The sequence below is a fragment of the Branchiostoma lanceolatum genome, chromosome 10 (assembly GCF_035083965.1).
Source record: "Branchiostoma lanceolatum isolate klBraLanc5 chromosome 10, klBraLanc5.hap2, whole genome shotgun sequence".
Classification (NCBI taxonomy): domain Eukaryota; kingdom Metazoa; phylum Chordata; class Leptocardii; order Amphioxiformes; family Branchiostomatidae; genus Branchiostoma; species Branchiostoma lanceolatum.
Window position 1 is genome coordinate 6,845,569 of NC_089731.1, and position 20,103 is coordinate 6,865,671.

At 44.7% G+C, this 20,103-nt stretch overlaps 3 protein-coding genes and 1 long non-coding RNA gene across 5 annotated transcripts; 2 read left to right on the forward strand and 2 right to left on the reverse strand.

Moving 5' to 3' along the window:
• Window positions 1–2,147: 2,147 nt before the first annotated feature.
• LOC136443133 (MICOS complex subunit Mic10-like) lies at window positions 2,148–4,415 on the reverse strand. The gene is made up of 4 exons (XM_066440217.1): window positions 4,285–4,415; window positions 3,824–3,871; window positions 3,197–3,306; window positions 2,148–2,661 (listed from the first exon to the last, which is right to left on the reverse strand). The coding sequence occupies exons 1-4, from the start codon at window positions 4,361–4,363 to the stop codon at window positions 2,638–2,640; spliced, it is 261 nt and encodes an 86-aa protein (XP_066296314.1). The 5' UTR covers window positions 4,364–4,415; the 3' UTR covers window positions 2,148–2,637.
• On the forward strand, window positions 4,359–5,636 carry LOC136443134 (uncharacterized). The gene is made up of 2 exons (XR_010757083.1): window positions 4,359–4,468; window positions 5,571–5,636. It is a non-coding gene; the product is annotated as an uncharacterized lncRNA (long non-coding RNA).
• Window positions 5,637–6,037: 401 nt separating this feature from the next.
• On the forward strand, window positions 6,038–11,505 carry LOC136443128 (probable cationic amino acid transporter). The gene is made up of 5 exons (XM_066440211.1): window positions 6,038–7,157; window positions 7,664–8,127; window positions 8,520–9,512; window positions 10,169–10,379; window positions 10,755–11,505. Exons 1-5 carry the CDS (start codon window positions 6,863–6,865, stop codon window positions 10,943–10,945), a joined length of 2,154 nt encoding a protein of 717 aa, XP_066296308.1. The 5' UTR covers window positions 6,038–6,862; the 3' UTR covers window positions 10,946–11,505.
• Window positions 11,504–18,939, reverse strand: LOC136443129 (cationic amino acid transporter 4-like). Of its 2 annotated transcripts, none has more exons than XM_066440213.1 (5): window positions 18,771–18,939; window positions 14,804–15,052; window positions 12,984–14,425; window positions 12,534–12,642; window positions 11,504–12,121 (listed from the first exon to the last, which is right to left on the reverse strand). In XM_066440213.1, exons 2-5 carry the CDS (start codon window positions 15,030–15,032, stop codon window positions 11,751–11,753), a joined length of 2,151 nt encoding a protein of 716 aa, XP_066296310.1. In that variant the 5' UTR covers window positions 15,033–15,052; window positions 18,771–18,939; the 3' UTR covers window positions 11,504–11,750. The 2 variants fall into 2 exon arrangements, with proteins under 2 accessions (XP_066296310.1, XP_066296309.1); XM_066440212.1 differs by having other exon boundaries at window positions 14,804–15,057.
• Between the last annotated feature and the right edge of the window lie 1,164 nt (window positions 18,940–20,103).

The following is a 20,103-nucleotide window of genomic DNA, read 5'->3' on the forward strand; positions in this document are numbered from 1 at the left end:
TAAATGAATATAATGTACTTCCAAGATAAGACTTACAAACAGCTTGATTCTGGGTTGATAGTTCAGTTTTATCTCACATACACGTCAGATATATAGCCTGCAGAGCTGACCTGACCTTGGTAAGATCAGGCATAAAGGAGACAGGAATTCTATAATCAACCGACAGAGATAGATTTTATTGACTACTCTATAATCCCTATCATACACTTTACTGGACACATTGGTCAATACAGTGCAGAGAAAAAAACAGAGAGCTGCAGGAAAATTTATGCATTACAGTGGAATACAATATTGAAGAATGAGAAAGGGTGACAGTTACCAAACATTTGTCATATCACTCATACTAAAATCGAGGCATGGGTATAAGAATGAATTACATGACTGATATCCCACCTTGGGACAGATCTTTAGGACTGTTCCATTATAGAAGCTCAGGGGTGCCAGGCAGAAACTTTTCTTGACAGATTTTACCTACCGGTATATTCTTTTTCACAACACAAAAATTGCAATACAAGTATAACTGGACAAATTTTGTAACTGTCAGACATCTTAGATAGCATGCAGACTTGTCCCAGACTTCTTTTTCCTGTTTTCTTCCGTGCATTCTTTCTTCTTTTTGTTACGAATGCTGTGAATGCCAGAGATATCATACCTGTACATGTATTTGAATGTATAAATCCATGAAAGGAAATTACCAGTAGGTACATGTTTGAGAGTTCCTTCAGGATCCTTGTAAGTTATGGTCTCAACAGCCATGCATGGAAATCCTAAGGCTTGCAATAAAGCCCATGGAAGAGTGATATCTTATATTAGCCAACAATCCTGTACCGGAGGAAATACATGCTCAAGTTCTAACTCAAAGTTTCGTTCATAGATGATATCTGCATGCAGATATTGATTTTGGCCAGATTCCAATGTAGGTTGTTTAAACTTGCTTTTTGAGGGAATGGCAATGATACACAACCCACTACATGTATTAACACAAACCTCAGACGTTCTTGATGAATACAAATAAATGGAAAAAGACAGCAATTGATAGCTAGGCAATTATCAAGAACATTGATTCTGTTTTTTCTTCTTCTTTTGTTTGAATTGCAGCAAAAGGACACTACATGTAGCTCCTAACTGAAATAGAATAAATGTTCTGTTCTCTCAAATCATGTTACACTGTCATCTCCATTTCGAAAGAGTGGATGTGTAGACATCTTTCCAATTCTATTTTTTCTTCTTCCAATTTCACCATATTTAGGCTTTCCAGAAGTTGCTTGTGTTTTCTCTCTCTTTCAATTGAGATTGTGATGTGTCTTTTACATGTACACATCAGTTAAACGCTTTTCAATATTACCCATGAATCAGGCTTGTGGCCTTATCCTCATCTATTACTTGTAGTAACTCTTACCTGAGGCAACATTCGTTTGATCTTCCAATGACCCAACAAAGCCTTTTCATAATTGCTAGAGGCAGTCGTAACTACAGACTTTGTTCTTATCATTGTAAGGCTTACCTGTAGTTATTGCTGCCTCAGGCTTGCAGATTGTATCAAGTTTTCCATATGGGGTGAATCAATAGACTTATTAAGACTACATTGTGGGGATCTGGTGTGTTTTGTATTCTTTATGGTTACCTTTGCTAATTAATAAGGTTACGTATTATGTTTAACAAAAACATACCAATGCCATTTGTGTTTGTGTGTAAGAGTGTTTGTTCGTTTGTTTGAGGACAGTAACATTTTACTCGAGAAGCTGTGGATGGACCTTTATGATATTTGGTATTTTGGTAGGTGTTGGTAAAATGAAGGACAAATTTGATTATGGACCTCCTCACAGCTTTCTATGGTACTGCAGCCCTGCCTTTTCATATCACATATTCTATGGTCATGATTTCTAAGGTTAGTTACCTCTTGTTTCCTCTGTTTGAGAATGCTAGTTACTGGCAAATGCTGGGGCTATCACTGGTAACTTGTCTTAATGAGTCAGACCTATCCAAAATTAGTCTGCAATTAGTACAAATGACACTTCTTCCTGAGGGTGAGCCTTGACTTGTATATACACACAAGACAAAATTTCCTGCTTTTTGCCCATACTAGAAGTTGTTAAAGAAAGTGCAACATTGGCACATAAGCTTGATAAAGGATAACAGAAGCAATGTTTCCTTTTATTCTTTATTAAGTCTTCAGTTGGAGAACCTTGTATTACAAGGAATAACTTGTAAACTAAGCACATTAATACATAAAGTAATACCACAGACTTTGTGTATCGCAAACATCATTTTTCGTACATGTTTGGCAATAAAAACACAAACCTAATTTGCAATTTTCTTTCAATTCCTTATTTGGGGAACAACACAAGACATCATCTTCCAATGTAGTATTCCCACAAGATGACGTGTTAACATAATTTAGATACAATGTCTTATTGGACCATAGGAAACAACATTAATAGTCATCTAGAATCCAGCATGATCTAGTTACATGGAGCCGAGACAAGAGGAGGGGAGGTGTAAACATGCATCATCTCATCTTGAGAGGTACAAATTTGGGGAGGGGGTACTGTCCAGAAATTGTCTTCAGGTGATGAGAAAGTTCTGAGGAAGATAGAAGGTCTTGGTCATGCTGCTATCACTACTTGGGGTGTCGTGTTACTTCTCTCCTTTCTCAATTTTCTGTAAGATGCACACAAAAAAAGAATTGGTTAGAGACTATCTAATGTATAAACTGGAAAATTAACAAATTTTAGTACAAGTAGCTAGTGAGTACCGGGTAAGATGGAGACAATTGCCATCATGAGGATTACCTTACATTAGTAAATATCATGATCGAGTACATGCTATATACATTGTATTGGAAGCCTTTTACATTGGCATATCTCAAGTACATACTAAGAATTGGAAGGTTTTTTCAAAAGTATCATTTGTGTAATGGATAGACTTCAAACATCTATGTATTGTGACTGTAATGCCCCCTAGTGATCAGCAGCTGTATTACAGAACTTCAAGCAAAGAAAGCTGCTAATCATGCTATAGATGACTTTTGCCTGCAGATTCTCAGTAAATAAATGTTATAATGGAAACATACAAATTAAAGTTTTTTTGACACTTCAATTAAGTGACTGCCATTGAAATGTGTATATGGGGATATTGTAGCTTGAAGTGTGTATCGTGGATGGATAAAGATGCAACAGATAACGGTCTGACATACTTTGACGAATGTTCCATGTAGAAGGTTAGGGCTCCTGAAGTCATGTTGACAGTTGGAATATCCCATCCCCAGACCTACTCCTGTGCCGAATGCCACCGGCCACGGTCGTCCTACAGTATATAACAGAAGGGAATTCTCTCAAACAAACCACTGAGAAAACTGAATTAAGTTGGAATATTCATTGAAAGGGTACATGTAGGGAGAGAAGTATATGACAGCAGGGAATTCTCTTAAACAGATCACTCAGATTTTTATGTTGCAATGTTCATTGAATTATGACATATTTACAGATACGTATGATCATGAGGTGCATCACTGCAGTTGGTACATGTACCTGATTGTTCGCCTGTATCTTTGTCATGATCAGTTAGTTACAAATGTACCTCACCTGCCAAAGTACTTGCAGCCATTTGGCACCAAATTTGTATTCCAGTTTTGAGATTATGCAGCAGGAAAGTGCTGACAATTATTTAAGACCTGCATCAACTAGAGCATTTATAATTTTATTTTTAGATGTCAAATTATTTTACGCTATATTATATACAAATTAAAATTAATTACAATTTATATATTACATATCAAAAAATATTTATGCAATATTCAAGCAGATGTAACGTTTGTACTCACGTTTGAAGAGGAAGACAGAGAACACCACACCTACAGCCAAACCACCACCTGTGTAGGAAAAGAAACAAATCATCGCAAAACTACTAAATTATTTACCTATCTATAATTCTACAAATTATAATGAAAACGATATTCAAGCAAATTATATCCTAAACGTGTGGTGATGTTTACCTCATATCTGATATTTTGAAAATACTTCATGACAATTCAAGACTTAACCCTGAACAATATTTCTATAATCGATGTCTAAAAATACAATTAACATACATATGATATACTAGTAGTACATGTTTCATACGGGCCCTTAGTTCGAGGTGCCCTTGGGTTGGAAAAAAATCACAACGCCCCCCCTCCCCACCCAATGGACCCGAAACTACGGGGTGAACAGAACGCGATAGGACCCTTTGGTTAGACTTCTCGTGTCCCTGAACTTCTTGACTACCTTTCTATGTTGTACTTACCCATTTTGACGATTGTGTCGGCCAGACAGCGGTCCCATTTCTTCCCCAGCTCGTCCTCACTCCGAACCTCGGCTGCCATGATGATGATGATGGTAAGTCACGGTTTTCACAGTTCGAGGAACATGAAGTTTAGCTGAGATAAGATAGGTGGCGCGCTTGTACTGCATGCTAGTATTCTATGCGGGTGCTGTTGCGTCACGTTTGGTGCTTTGTCACGTTTGGTGCCTAGGCACGGTTTGTGACAGTGCCCGCGTGTCACAAACCGTGCCTGGGACAAAAGCACGGTTTGTGACACTCGGACACCGTCACGAATGGTGCCCAACCGAGCACAGTTCGTGACACACAGGGGGTCTTATCCCATACTGTGCTTTTGGGCGGAGCTTAGTGTTTTGAGGGGGAGGAGTCTGCCCAACGTGTTTTCCCTGCAGCCCGCCATCTTTGTTTTTTTTTTCGGGGCGCTGGGATGAGGAATAATCAGCGTAATTCTCGCTCATTGAAACACATTTCGCGCTTGTCTTGGATGATTTGGACTTAGAGTTGATGTGGCACAAACAGACGGACGTCTCATCACGAATTTCTACAACAGAAATTCGTCCCGAACCGTGCCATTCACGACTGTGTCCTGAGGCACGGTTCGTGACAGTGCCGGAGTGTCACAAACCGTGCTTTTGCCCCAGGCACGGTTTGTGACACTCGGGCACTGTCACAAACTGTGCCCAGGCACAGATTGTGACAGTGCCTAAGTGTCACAAACCGTGCCTGGGGCAACAGCACAGTTTGTGACACTCCGGCACTGTCACGAACCGTGCCTGGACAGTGCCCGGGGCTACAACTTCCCGTAGCATTGATTTAGATCGGGCGAGCTGACTGCCTCGGGACGTCGAAGAGTCGGCAAGTGGCCCGATCCTAGTCTAGATCTGGTTTCCCTGGATAGAATATATTTAGTCTTACAAATTGTTTTTTTTTTTTTAGCATCTGTTATTAGACACTGTCTTTTTGTGCCACTTCAATTCTAGGTCTAAGTTATTCAATTATTTTACAGAGCGAGAATTACGCTGTTCCTCCTTACCTCAGCGCCCCAAAAAAACAAAGCTGACGGGGGGAGGGGAGGGGGGGGACTGCGGTAAACAAAAACACGCTGCCTTATATGGAAACGCGGGCATCACTGCCCCGTCAGTCACAGTGATTGACAGCACTTCCGGGCACAGTCTGTGACGGTCGGGCTGTGTCACGTTCTGTGCCTGGGAAAGCATAGAACGTGACAGGCATGGTGTGTGACGGTACAGGTGCACAAAGTCGGACCCCTTGAGGCAGTATGTCTGGAGTCTGTAACTTGAAACTATTCGTCTAAGGGGAAAGCAATTATGGTATTGAGCGAAGAAGATAGCAAGACAGCTGAGAACGAATTAAAAAAATGATTCACAGAAGAACAGTCCAAAAATCCAGTTAGATACCAAACTTGTGTCTTTCTTGCTTGAATGAGGGAACGGGAAGAATATACAATGCAAAATTTCTCATGGATATTTAAAGAACACGTCTGGCTATTGATTGACACATCAGAAGCTACAGGTACGACATATATATATAGCACTGACTGTACATGTGCCAAACAAGACAGTGACAGTAAATTCATCGGCCCGCCAAGTTGGGTAAATTTTATCCTGTCTAAAGAGCACGTCTTTCGTGTTGATATTGATTTACGTAGCAGCACCTACAGGTTAGTTCGGTAAGGTCACACTCCCGGCTGTTACACGCCCCCAGGCGGTAAGGTGGTTCTACCAGCTGTCGGCTTCACTGCTGTGTACGTCGCCATTGTTGCAGGATATCTACAATATGACGGCATTTATGTTGGCGGATGTGGTTATAGGGACTGCCTACACGGTTCCACTGAAGCCCTCGCCAACGCGACAAGGCTGCCGCTTCTCAGAACTCGTAGGGTGCGCCGAGACAGAATAATTGTTCTACAGGCTCTGCAAACCAAACATGACCCGGTGGGTGGAAGTAATTGGAGCGTGAAGTGAAAGTTTGGGAAGCACCACAACACAAAATCACCGAGTGTTCACCAAGTGTTTCCAGCTGAACAACGGAAAGGTGAGGTCGGATGATCTACAAGACCCACAGACGACCCAGCCGTGAGCATGTCTTACTTTTAGACATTCCCCAGGATTTACAACTATCATATTTCGCAAGAGTCAACAGAGTCTGACAGTGCAGACTGATCTTTGCTGCCGATTGTAGTATAAACAAAACGCAGGTAAGAGTCTTACAAATAGAAAGGCGAAGACTTTGAGACGGAAACTACAAAAGAAGCACCGCAAACCTAAGACTCTTGTCTCGACTGTGCTATGTCTTTGAAAGGTGACGTAAGATTTTGCTCTGTGGGGAAGTTTCTCACGCTTGTTGCATAGTCAGTCAAAAGTGCACACACAGTGAAGGTGACACGTGAATGGATGTATAAGCTAGTACTACGGTATGTTGCCTCTGAATAGCCCGAGGCAGTGACTGAGCGCTTGTGTTTGCCAAGATTAAGTGGAACATTTAAAACTCAGACGAAAGACGAACGCTAAAAAACCTGACCATGCCGGGGTACATGTCTGCCTGGATGCGGGACACAGCTCGGACACTGTTCCGCACGCGTCGACTGGACACCATTCCGGGCAGCGAGTCTCCGTTCGGCCCCGACTCCACGGCAGGGGAGGGTGCACCTGTCGGGCCCAGGGCTACCCTGATCCCGAGCCTGCTGCGAGCCGGGCTCGGTGGGGAGTTCGGGCTCGGACTGGCCGTGCTGACGGGGTATTTTGCCGTACAGGGGGTGGGAGGACCCGTTCTTCTCCTGTCCCTAGCCGGGGTCTGCGTCACAAATCTCTTAACAGGTGGGTAACATAATTCTATATCACCTATCGTTCTGTATACATGTAAATATTTTGTTTGTTAACCTATTTACTTGTTGAGTATACCATTAATTTCATGATTCAATAGGCTAGATTTTATGATGCCATTCTACACATTTTCTACATGAAAATTGATAACGAAACAAAGCCTTAACTGTACAATCTAAGCAAAGGAAAAGGCACACATGCACACCAGAAGCAATAAACAGGATACTGAAATTTGAAAAATCGATGTCTTTGTGTCAAAATAGATCAATAGATGACATGCAATGATGTCCTAGATCCTAAGCCTTGGGGCAGAAAGAGTGTAACTTTCCATTGGAATATGTACACGTCTATGTATGAAAAATCAAAGCCACCCGATCAGGCAATCAAAATGTGACAATGATGACACAAAGATACGAGGATACCGATAGTCTCTGATATAATCTGCACATTGTACGATTGTTTTCTTTTTCTTTATTCATTTTCATCTCCAATATCAACAGGTCTTGTCCACACGGAGCTCCGCGCACGCGCACTGCGTGTCCTTCCGGACAGTTCGGAGCTGCCCGACACCTACAGCTGTTGCTACGCAACCATCGGCGAGTTTGTGGCTTACGTCATCGGCTGGACTAGCCTGCTACAATTACTGACCGGAGCAGCTTGCTGCGCACGCGCACTCAGCCAGACCATAGACTACCTGTCCGGTCACGTGATGAGCGACGAACTGAGCCTGCGCGTTGGAGGACTTCCCCACATGACGACTTATCCAGACTTTTTAGCTTTCACTGTCGGAGTTTTATCGTGTTTGGCGTCGTCCCAACTCAAGCCGGATGTGCAAAACTTCTTTCTGGACATTTTTCATGTCCTAGCCGGCACTTTGCTGGTGTTTGTCTTCTCCGTCGGACTGTTCTTCACGCAAAGTGCAAACTGGACACAAACGGAAATGACGACGGACGTTATACGTGTGGTGAGTTATCTTTATTTCCACAGACATCTACGGCTTGTTCTTAAGTTAATGACATGGTTTATGTTTTATGTTTACTCTATTTAAAGAAATGACTGTGTTGTGGTACGCACCACAAAAACTGCCACCGATTTTGTCAACAGCATTGTGAGTAGAACTACTTTTTTTAAAGTTGACGGACCATAGATCTCTTCGCGTTTATATATAGGGGTATATATAACACTTTATATATTCAATTTCTTATGACCCTAGGATATTTGATGCTCTAAGAGTAGGAACCGCCAGGCCTTGAAAATGAGTTGGCGATATCCTAGGGGACCACCGTACAATACTCAGGCATATGATGGTCAATATGCCTTGTTGTTCATAACGTTTCATTCGCGTGATTTCTACAGGTGGCATCAGGAGCGGCCATCTTGTCTCCGGGGTTCCTTGGGTTCGAAGAACTGGCTCGGACAGGAGTGGAACGGAAAGGGACCAAGAAACGGAACGTTTGGGCCGCTCTGGTCATGACGCCTTTCGCGATAGTCTCATATTTCACCCTGATCACCGTTGTACAATCACATCTCTCGCCTCAATCGCAGGTGGATCATTTCGCCACGCTCCCGAGTGCCTTTGCTGTGGCGGGAGCTAACTTTGCAAAGTACATAGTCGCGTTCTGGCAGATGGCAATATTGTCGGTCGCACTCATATTCGTCTCTTACCGAATCCCTCAACTCGCAGAGAACATGGCAAACGACGGGCTCGTCACTTATTTTCTTCGGAAACGAGCCGGGACCACAAAACCTGTTGTCGGAATCGTCCTAGTAGGAATCTTTGTCGGTTTCTTATCCCTCGGATTTCAGCAGGCGGACTTGATAGAACTTTGCGCCAGCACATCTCTTGTGGTCCAGACGATTTCCTGCGCATGCGTGATCATCCTTCGATACCAAGTGAGCGGGACTGTGGAGGATGACGGCGGAGGACTGTCACGTGACTCTGACAAGAATGACGTAGTTCGTGTACGTCACCAATCGGAAAGGTCAGCAGGTATCATAGAGGTCGAACAGCTGACGTCAGAAGAACATACAACTTACACTGGGACTGCCACATCCGGGACCTTGTCTGACTCTAGCGCAGAGAGCTCTGGGGACGAGAATGATGAGGATGATGACAATGATGAAGAAGTGGACATCTACGCCATTATGGAGGCCTACCGACGTCGTGCCAGCGATATGGCAAGCAAGGGACCCGCCCAGGCCACGCCTCTGTACAAGCGGATGCGGAAATACGTCGTGCCAACAAGGATGACGGGTTATATCGCCACTTTCATGGTTCTGTTGTCAGTTGTCAGCTTAGTTGCCCTGGCAACGGTGTGCGTCAGAATCCCGGACCAAGTGTTTTATCAGGTGGGTATCCTATAAAGGCACACAAAGAAATTCCAACACGAAAAGAATTCATTGAATATATTGCAAAGATTTCTAATTCTAGGACAAAATCAACTTTTCCAATGAGATATCTCGTTTGGTTGGCCAGCATTTTCCCGTGTGATAAAAATTGATAAGTCAGTGACGCTATGCCTTTGAGATCAAAGAATTCGCTGAAACGGGAACGAGGGGGTAAAGACTCAGTCACGTTTGGAACCTCAGTCCTCTTGCCGCAACGCCACCATGCGACAAGGAGTAGCAAAATTCAAGGAATTCTCTGGTAGTTGAAAGCAGTCAAATTCGAGCAACGTTGGTGAATAAATTGACTGTGACTGTATTAAAACTTGCAAATTGAAGTAAAGTAACTTACCAACCATCCACGAAACAATGTTGTTGTTTGAATGGGTACCTGACTTCGGTTGGGAAGGTCGTATTGAGGTCACCTGGTGGCGCCGAATAGCAGCCGCTCAGACCCTTGCGACAGTTCCACAAAATGCAAGTGTGGATAAGATATCATATATGTTGTGTATTGTGTGAAACCTATATCAATTCAGCGCTAATAGGCTGCCATTGCGGGTAATTTCTGACCAATAAAAAACATTATTATTATCATTACTATTATTAAAAAATCCATCCAGGTGTGGGGTATCCTGGTCCTGATCGGGCTGACTACCACCGTTCTGGGGGCGGTGGGGGTCCTGCTGTACCTGCCCCAGGGGCGGGGAGGACTGGTGCTCCGCGCGCCGCTCATGCCCTGGCTGGCCGTACTCGCCATGGTGGGGACCTCCGCCATGATGGCGGGGCTGGCGGACAAAACCTGGATACTGTACGGCGGGTGGATGGCTATAGGTATGTGGTTCGTTCGTTTTAGCTCTTCAATGGTTATACATGTGCGGTTTCGTGAGCTGTGGCCCCTCTGTCACAAGTCTTTATTAAACTACAAACGTACACAAAAGATGGTTAAAATACCCTAGAATTTGTTAACTTGTGGAAAGTTTGTATTTTCTCATTTTCTTCATTTGTTGACAGTGGCTATCTTATTGTACAATTTTCACAACTTTTTGGTCGGAGGTAGGGTCACAACTTTCGCAAACAGAATAGGTTTTGCTCAAGGACATTATACATAATGTGCTTGGTATTGCTTAAGCTAAGCAAGCCTGTAGAAAGCTTGTAGAAATGCATACGTAGGGATTATCAGATCGATTTCCGGACTGTTTCTTGCAGGGATTCTGAATTACCTGTTCTACGGTGTCTGCCACTCCACCCAGCGGTTCGCAAAGGGATACCAGCCGCACGAGACCGAGGCTATTCTACTGCAACCCATCTCCACGCATGCGCTCTTCAACGAGCAGGTGATCCCAAGTCACGTGGGAAAGCGGCACAAACACCACAAGTGTCTGACATTTGCTGTATGAAGGGCTCCCAAAGTATGATATATATATCGTCAAGCTTCTCAAAACGCAAGACATAGAAGTTGCGTATCATCTTCATAAACAACATCGCCTTTGTCTATGAATATCGAGTGAAATGTCTATATACATACATACTACGTCGGTCACTATCAATGAAGTTTTGACACAACTTGGAAAAACGTATGGATATATGCAATTGCTACTGAAATTTAGTGCCTTAGTCCTGTGACAATTAGCGTGAGAAGTGTAGAATTACGGTGAGTTTTGGGTAGCGTTGGGGCCAAACGATTAAGTTAGTTTCAATGCAAGTTAGACACTTCAACGTGAGTGTAAGATGTGCAATATTGTCAGTAAACACGACTTTTAGATTATCACAGTTATTTCCTAGATATGTTAGATCTGTGGCAGGCAAGTAATGTCACTAAGAAGGTCGCATTACATGGAAAATAGCATAGCTGTTTTGAATTAAACTTGTAAAGATCATTTGTGATCGTAGGATGAGATTTGCAGGTATAGCTAAAGAAATGCTCATGTAATATAAAAAGAAAATTGTGATCCACAAAGCGTTTCATGAGTTTTATTGTTAACAATTTTTCCCCCATTTGAACGATTTGGATTATTTTTGACTTGGGATGAATACCACTGCTGTTATACTTTCTTCTCCTCGACATTTTAATCGCAACATTCCAACAGAAATGAGAACAAGATGCGACTACGTCACTTCTTTTTATTGCACAAGTAGTTGTATAGACTATAGAAATATCGTTTTCTAACAAACCATAATCTCTTCTTAAGTTCACACTTAAATCTAAATGTTCTCATCATAAAACACCACGGGATCCCTCTCCAAATGTTCCCCTCTATTTTTCCTCTTCCCCCTGCGGTTCCATCCTTCGGGCAGTAGAGGGCGCTCTTCTTCGTCATCATCGTCGTCGTCAGGGATGCTTCTCAGCATATCGTCCCTTACCATAGCAGTGATGTCATCGCGTTGTGTTCTATCGAATAAAACCACGTCATCGCGGATTCGGGAAGGTGGCTGTTCCACCAAGACGAAGTCCTCCCTGTGGAAAAGCCTTCCCCTGGGCGGGCGAACCCATTCAGCTCCACCGGGTAGGGGGGCATGGGGTTGGGTCAGGGCCTTGCTGTGGCGGAATCCGTATCCAAAGTACAGGAGCAGACCTGTGAAACAATCATCAAATTAAAAGATAAGGTCAAGATGTGCCGAATAACCATCACGCTATGGTTATATCGAGTTTTCTGATAAGGAGCCTCAAATATTGGCTCCGTCCCAGGAATGTTGCCAAAATTGGAGGTTCTATTTGGTTGGTTAGAGTGAAGAATTATTCGAAGTACTTCACTTGTTTCAAAAGGCTCGTGAGGCGTAACCAGGAAAACTATTTGATCTGATATAAATTGTTCTTTGCACAGTAATTGGCGGTGCGGCAATGAGGCTTTGTCCAAACCTTTGGGTGTGATTTAAAATAGGATCGGATAACAACTGAAATATGTTGTGCAAGAAGCATCAAGGGAGTGGTGTGGTAAAAGAATGTGGCCAAATCTTTCTGGAAAGAATAATCAGAAGACTACCTACCTATTCCGATCCATATGGCGCAGCGTGCCCAGGTTTTCCCGTCCAGGTGAACCACTAGCAGCACGTTCAGACACAGGGTCAGCGCCGGGAGGAACGGGATCAGGCGTAACTAGGGAAGGTGAACACAGGTTATAGGGTTAGAAATGGACGTATTGCCACGTCTTAAGTCGACCACTCATATATCTAAAACAAACGGTCTATTGCATTGATATCAATGTCTCGTGGTCTGTTGGTGTATTGATATAAGTGGATGATTTCAACTCCCCCACATAGTTCATAAAATGCAGCTGGAAAGCAAAATTGTGCTTGGGTTTGGATAGCCGTTTCCGAAACGATTTTGAACTTTTTTCAGATCAATGTAGAGCATGCATATTTATTCTCTTCTGTCTTTCTAATTCGATTGTTGTCCACAATCTGGGTATATCTATACTTTTTTTTCATTGGCCTTACCCTGAAGGTCGGGATGTCCTCGTTCTGATGATGTGCGAAGATCACGGCCAGTATGGTTGCTATGGCAGCCAGCAGCAGCGTCAGCAGGAAGAACACCCACCAGTGTGACGTCACAGGTTCCCACTGCGCATGCTTGACCAGGACACTGCAGCCGACGAGCACGATAGTGAGGGCCAAAATGCACGTGGCGACCACGTGACCGGCGGGAAGGTTTTTGATACACTCTAAGTATCTTGACGTCGATCTGAGCTCGCCGACTCGTCTGAACCTGGGACCGAACTCGTTCACGAAGTCTTCCGACGTCACCCGAGGCGGTTCGGTGTCGTACGCATGCTCGTGCATCTGCTGCTGCACCCACTGGTACTGGATGTGCGGGATCTCGTGCGGTAACGGCGGCTGGTATCGCGAGATGATGGAGCACATCGGGAGGACGACGTACGACAGGAGCGACCCCATGGACGCGAACTTCACCAGCGACTCCACGTCCAGCACCAAGGCCAGGAACGCCGCCACCCCGCCGAAAATCAGCGCGGCCACCACGGGGACCTGCGTCGTCCTGCTAACTTTTCCACAGAAGGAGAAGAAGAGTCCGTCAGCCGCCAGAGCGTACACGGTCCGCGACAGGGCGACTAGAATGGCCACCTGGGCAGCCATCATAGCCGATAGACACCCGACTGTCGTTAGGTACCACGCCCAGCGCCAGTTACGTCCGTGGCTCAGAAAAGCGCTAGGTAGCGGAGACGTTACATCAATCGAATTCCATGGCACCAGCATCGTCAATATAACGGACACTCCTATGTATAACGGAAGTGCCGTCACCACTGTCATGATCAGGGATCCCGGAAGTGTCGTGTTAGCTTCGTGCGTCTCCTCGGCTGACGTCAGGACGACGGTGAGTCCCGTAAAGCAGCTGAAGGCAATGGCGGCGCCGGTGATCACGCCCTCCCACCCGAACGGCGCGAACTCTGTCTCGGTCCAGTTTCCCAGGTGTGACGCGAACGCGCCAGCCACGATGACGCACACGATGACGACAAAGTTGATCGAGATGAAGATGGCGGAAATCCAAGTGGATATCTTAGCTCCTATGATGACGAACAGCACGGTTAACAACACCGCCCCGAACGCGCAGAAGTCAGGGAAGTCGGCTAAAGGTGTGAGGTCACCCCAGGTGGCCACGTGAGTCTTCAGGTAGACACTGATGGCGTGACCACACAATGCGTCCAGATGGGAACTCCAAGTACGACCCACGAACGCCAGAGCAACCGTCAGCTCCATCACAGTGTTCCAGCCAATCAGGAAGCCCCACAGTTCGCCTACCGTGACGTAGATGTACGTGTAGGCGGCACCGGCCAATGGGAGCCGCGCTGCGAACTCGGCTTGGCACAGACTGGTGAGGAAGGCTGCCAGGCCTCCCAGTGCGAAGGACACCAACACTGCCGGACCTACATGGACAGAAGAACAATGTCAACACCATGTTGGATTGCGAGTAATTGCTCCTTATTTCTAAGTTGCAGCTTAAAGTCCATAAGCCGCAACTTAAGGTTTTGAGACATGGCTTGGCTGACAAGCTTGTGCCTTACAATTTTTCATTGTTCATGTGTGCAGCTTCGTCTATAAGCACTGGAGACTTTGAAGACTTATGACACGCTCTGAGATATCTATGTCCGAGTGTTGCCATGACTTTGCTTTGGTTGTAACGTCTCGAGTCGTCGAAAGAAAGAGGAGATTGTAGGTTGCCGTTTGGACGAATTTAGTCACGGTCGACCTCGGTTGCATATTAAGACTGAGTTCAAATTGATGCACACAAGTTTGACACAGACCTGCGTGTTGCCTGGCTACCAGGCCCACCGTGATGTAGATGCCCGTACCGAGCACCGCCGCCAGCCCCAGGGCCATCAGGTCCCGGGCCTCCAGACATCTCCTCAGCGGGGACCGGAACGTGGAGGGCCCGATCAGCTTCCGCCGGAACACCGCCTCCCAGAGGGACGAGCGCGCCCGAGGGGGAGGGGTGTTAGCTCGGGGGTCGGACTCCTGCCGGAACGGTGGCATCGTGGATCACAGGTCTGCTACTGTTCTGGGAACACAATAAACATTTTTCAACTATTTATTCGACCGTTGTATACACAGGACAAACGTACCCTTTTACGTCACAAGGAATTGCCAAATTTGTCAAATTGTACACATCTTATTCCATGCCCAAGGAGTTATTTGAAGCTACTGTGCATGTAACATGATCCCGACATAACCCATTTATGGTCGCCCCGCCTTCTTTCCTTACCTGTATCTGAATCGAACACCACGCGAAGCGTTCAAAAGATGACTTAACTCATGTAACGTACAAGTGACACTGTAACGAGCATGGCAAAAAACAAATACAAGTATCCACACATGCTATATCTAGCTTGCCGATGTTGCACTACGACCATAAGGGGAAATATGTTTCTTCTGCTCGCAGCAGGGGTTCCATGACTCGGGTCACAGGTCCCTGTGTGGCGATATCGTCACAGTTTAACGGGCTGTGGCTGAACTGTAAGCCTGGTCACAGGCAGGCGGCCGGCTGGTATGGGGATGACGTGACCTCGGGTGGTAGCCTGGTCAATACATTGTGCAGGCCTAGCTAGTAGGCTTCTGGTAGGATGTTATAAAGGAAAGGAAACGATCGTCGAGGAAGCGTTTGCCTTTCCAGGTTGGTCAGATGTTTGGACACTCGACACTGTTGACGAAGGCTTTTTATGCACCAAGGTTTGTTCTCTTTCACTTGTCCTAGCTACTACATAGGAGTACGAGTTAGGTCCTTATAGCAGCCGGTCGGAAAGTTAGCGTATCCATTACAAACAATGCTCGCACCACGCTTGATAAAGAGGTTAAACCTCTTTAGCCCTACTCCCAACAAAGTAGAAGCCATATGTGTTACAAAAACAGGAGAATGCAAGATCATCACGTATTTGTCTTTGACACTAATGCTTTCAGATTGATGTATCATATCTTTAACAGCAATGTTTTTACATATCCTTACGTTACAAACTAGCCCATGGTATCCCGACCGCTCCCTTCAGTGAGCGAGGCCCCGCCCCATGTCAGGTCCGTATCAGGTGTTCACTTTTGCGTTTACACAACTTTAGGATCGGTCACGCCTGAGCAGGTTCACTTGGCACGGATTCACCGCATGCAGGCCGTGAGTCGTGTAGGAGGGAGAGAACCGTGACTGTTCCTGCTGAAAGAACTGGGCTATTTACAAACATTTGGGCAGCCTGGAAAAACAAGCTCTGTGCAGTGTTATATATCTTAAAGTTCTGCTATCGTTTATAAAATGAAAGGGCAGTTTCGTGGGCCTACAAAACCATCATTTTAGATGAAGAGCATTCCTATTCGTGTAAACGTTAGTCGTGAATTTAAAGTAATACCTAGTATCGCTACGATGGGCTGAAAACAGCAATGATTTGACGCCACAGGCTGAATCTTAAAGCATGAGAACTTTGTGTTACTTTGTCTTGGTAACTTTCAGTGTCGTAGGTGGCGACAAATTGTCCTGTAAAACTTTGTCAGGGCTTTGAAAGAGGTCTTTTTCGCGCCAAATTCCACAGAATCAGGACATGGTGCGTACTCAACTATAGTCTGTAAGGAAAGACTTATGTTTACCGTCGCGCAGACTGCAGCACTGCTACTGTGTAACACCAACACCATGAACAGGCGCAGGCGTGGCGTCGCTAGAGTGGATACAAAGAGACCAAATTAACGTTGTTGTCTGGGCCTCGATCTACCTGTACCTCTCCGTCTTTATTTTTTGTACCACACAAGTGAAAGTGTTATCAACATGAAGTCTCGTCGTTTTTGTGTAAACAGATATGTATTTAGACATATCAGTAATTACCGAAAGGTCAGTAATTCCCGTGTTTGGGCGCCTGGTAATCCTCCATCTCGGCTCTTACCGGGGTTGTTGTGAACACGCGAAGAGCCACTCACTAACAGCATGACGAAGGCGTGACGTAAATATTGTGCAAACTGTGGCCCGGCGTGTTCTGTACGTGTCGTTGCCTTCGTTCTCCAGATCCTCTAAATCCATTTCGGAGGATCATAAACTGCAGAAATTCTGTCCCTTGCCAAGTTATGCATGGTTTATGATAATTATAAAGTAAAACGAAAGTTATGATATCGGATATCAGTCACAACACGCTCGCCAAATCATAACGTCATCATCACTCTCAGGTTTGAATTACTGACGGACGTCAGAAGAATCACTCTAGGCTTCGACGAGCCAAAACATGACCCCTGACCGGACCAACTGAGTGTCCGTCGTCTTTATGGCCGATAAAGTGTGCCTGTAGTGAGTTTGCTAACTTTACTTTCCAGACGATGACTTACTTCACAAACATACTCCAATGTTATAACCCTGCCCTGAATCAACAAAACATGGAGACAGCTGTGAAGAAATCACGCAGCCTAATGTTCCGGGTTCTCAAGATTTTGATTCAATTTCGCCATCGCCTTGACTTGTACTATATTCGAGGCTATCAGGCTTCGCAATGAAGCACAGCGGAAAGAAAATGCCATATTCCAACGAAACCTGAATTGACCCGTTTTGTGTGATCCGAGTCTCACCCCAGACAGAGATAAATAGACGCCCACACCTAGCTCAGTAGCACCCTGGGCTGGGCATAAACACTTCAGTGTTTACAATCCGCAGATTACAAAAGGATTCATTTCACGGCCCGAAAAATTATAGTTTACCTATTGGAATGATATTTGTTTTGTAACAACAAAGCTTTTAAGACGACGCTTTTTTTATGGACAATGACTAAAATATTCAAGAACCATGTCCATACATTAAACGCTGTGCGTAAATGAGTAAATTTATTCAGTGATAAACTAAAAGGAAATCATTGTTTCGTAATAACCCGTGCAGCAATGTGATTTACGGAGCATTTTTACGGCTAGTATTTGACGTACGTAAGTTCAGTTACAATGACATGTAGCTTATAGGAATACTAGCCTCCATAACAGACTTTCTGGGCCTTTCAGGGGGGGGGGGGGGCTTTTGCTGATGACTTCTTAATTTTTCGTTCTGGGTCGTTTGTGCAGGCAGCCCGTAACCATTAGGTCTAATGGCTACACAAACGACCCAGTACGAAAGGAAATCAGCAGCAAAAGGTGTATTAGAAGGACAGAAAGGCCCAGAGAGCATGCTATGGAGGCTATATTAATACCAACACGAACTCGCGACATGCCTCGTCGAAGGAGCGAATGTTGACACGAGTTCTACGAATGGCCGGAGGCATTGTTAGCGGAGATACAGAACTTTGACTCTTCGCTATTTATGAAGGTTCTGTTCCGTACCCAATCCAAACATTTGCTTCGGCTTACAACGTGTCCTATCGACAGCAACCTGTGCTGTCTTTCTTAATTTATTCTCTTTGGGGATTCTACCATGAGTTGGCTTTTCGAATTAAGGAGTACAATTATGAGAAATTAAAATCAAACAGAAGGTTGAAAACAACACAGAGCAAAGCTGAACCGAGATTTTCGTGTTCCAAGGGATTAAATACTTAACTCTACACCTCTTCACAAGTATGTTTTCACTGAGCCATCCATGACTTCTAGGAAAAGTGTAGTTGGTTTACCAGATTCTACTTTTGAAGCTCACGCAATCCTAACACGCACAGCGTGCGTATTGTCTAGCTACACACCCTTGATTCACACTCCGTCGTGCTTGCATGCTAGGTAAAAGCAGGGGCGGGTTCCGTATGACAGAATAACAGGTATGTGCAGAAAACTCCATGTTAAACTCACCTGTGCTACCTGTGTGCCTCCATATCCCTTCCTGAATATACAGGTGTTTGAAGGTGAAGTCCGACAGGTGTGAGGTACGGCAAGGACAGGTAGCTATAGAAGGCGTCAGACGTGACCGCCGTGACCGACTACTATACAGGTGACTGGCCAGGTCCTTCTCCTGTGCGCTGCGCACAAGTGTTTACCGACCTGCTCTAAATCAACAAAGCGACAACGAGACACCGGGGACCATTCCAAAACAACTTACATGGGGGAGGAGGGTTAAGGTTAGAGGGACAAAATCGTTAACTAACATTTGTAAATCCGGAAAAATGTGACTTGTCGCTTAAGATGTTTGATAAGATTGTGTAAAAAAAGTTTTAGATAAAGAACTTGCCACGACGCTTTCGCCCCTACCCGACATATGGTGTTGAGACAATCCTGACATGACGGCAAAGATTGGCTCACCATGAATATTTTTACAATGTCAACAGTTTCCATGTGGCATTATCCATTTGTTTATGATGAGCTACCTTAGACTTCTCAAAATCTTTGCGAAATGAATTACAAGTCAATCATTGAACTGAGAACTCTCTTTATTTCTACTCTTCGGCAATACTCAGTATGTTAATGATAAATCGTTAACAACGGGACAACTTTGCGTGAGTCACTCTTATTGTTGTTCAATACAACTTGATTCTCTTCAGCCTATTGCCTCAACGTTTCCTTCTCACAGCATTTCTTCACGCTAAGCAATTAGCAATTGTAGCAAACCCCAACTTACTAATAAGTAGATATAGCAATAGGCTCTGCTTTTACAAAAATATTCATAAAAATTTCCAGACGTTTTCTTTAGATTGCATATAACCAGGTGTTATCCTTCTCATAGACCAGTTTTTCTTCACACTTAGTAATTGGAAAGCAAAATAGATATTTACACACGGCTCCCACACAGATATATCAATAGCGGCTGCTCTTACCCCAAAAAATCATGAAAATTCTAAACTTTCTTTGGGTTGTCTAAAACCAAATGTTGAACCTCCCAGACTTACTTACTTGACTTATGTCGGGTGCCAGTCTCCCTCATCCGTCACCCGAACCACTGTAGCCGCCCAGAAGCTCCTGTCCTGTCTATGTATGTTAAGGGTGGTCTTCCTTGTCTTCTTTTCCCATGTGCTGGGGTCCATAACAATAAGTCCGAGACTATTTCCCTGTTGTTTCTAAGGCAGTGTCCGGCAAACCTTAAACGTCTGGCCCGTATCTTGTCTGACACTTTTGGGAGACCAGCATAGAGTTCCTTGTTTGTCCAGTGCTGTTCCCATGTTATGTTGTGCACTCGTCTTAGCATCCTAGT

What these genes read in the sequence shown, in the direction of transcription:
- LOC136443133 (XM_066440217.1), bottom strand. Translation starts at nt 4,363, where the DNA reads ATGGCAGCCGAGGTTCGGAGTGAGGACGAGCTGGGGAAGAAATGGGAC. An exon ending in CGACACAATCGTCAAAATGG is followed by an intron (nt 3,872 to 4,284) that starts GTAAGTACAACA and finishes TTTCCTACACAG; the next exon opens with GTGGTGGTTTGGCTGTAGGT. An exon ending in TACATGGAACATTCGTCAAA is followed by an intron (nt 2,662 to 3,196) that starts GTATGTCAGACC and finishes TGCATCTTACAG; the next exon opens with AAAATTGAGAAAGGAGAGAA.
- LOC136443128 (XM_066440211.1), top strand. Translation starts at nt 6,863, where the DNA reads ATGCCGGGGTACATGTCTGCCTGGATGCGGGACACAGCTCGGACACTG. An exon ending in CGACGGACGTTATACGTGTG is followed by an intron (nt 8,128 to 8,519) that starts GTGAGTTATCTT and finishes TGATTTCTACAG; the next exon opens with GTGGCATCAGGAGCGGCCAT. An exon ending in CGGACCAAGTGTTTTATCAG is followed by an intron (nt 9,513 to 10,168) that starts GTGGGTATCCTA and finishes AAATCCATCCAG; the next exon opens with GTGTGGGGTATCCTGGTCCT.
- LOC136443129 (XM_066440213.1), bottom strand. Translation starts at nt 15,032, where the DNA reads ATGCCACCGTTCCGGCAGGAGTCCGACCCCCGAGCTAACACCCCTCCC. An exon ending in AGGACATCCCGACCTTCAGG is followed by an intron (nt 12,643 to 12,983) that starts GTAAGGCCAATG and finishes CACCTTCCCTAG; the next exon opens with TTACGCCTGATCCCGTTCCT. An exon ending in CGCCATATGGATCGGAATAG is followed by an intron (nt 12,122 to 12,533) that starts GTAGGTAGTCTT and finishes ATTGTTTCACAG; the next exon opens with GTCTGCTCCTGTACTTTGGA.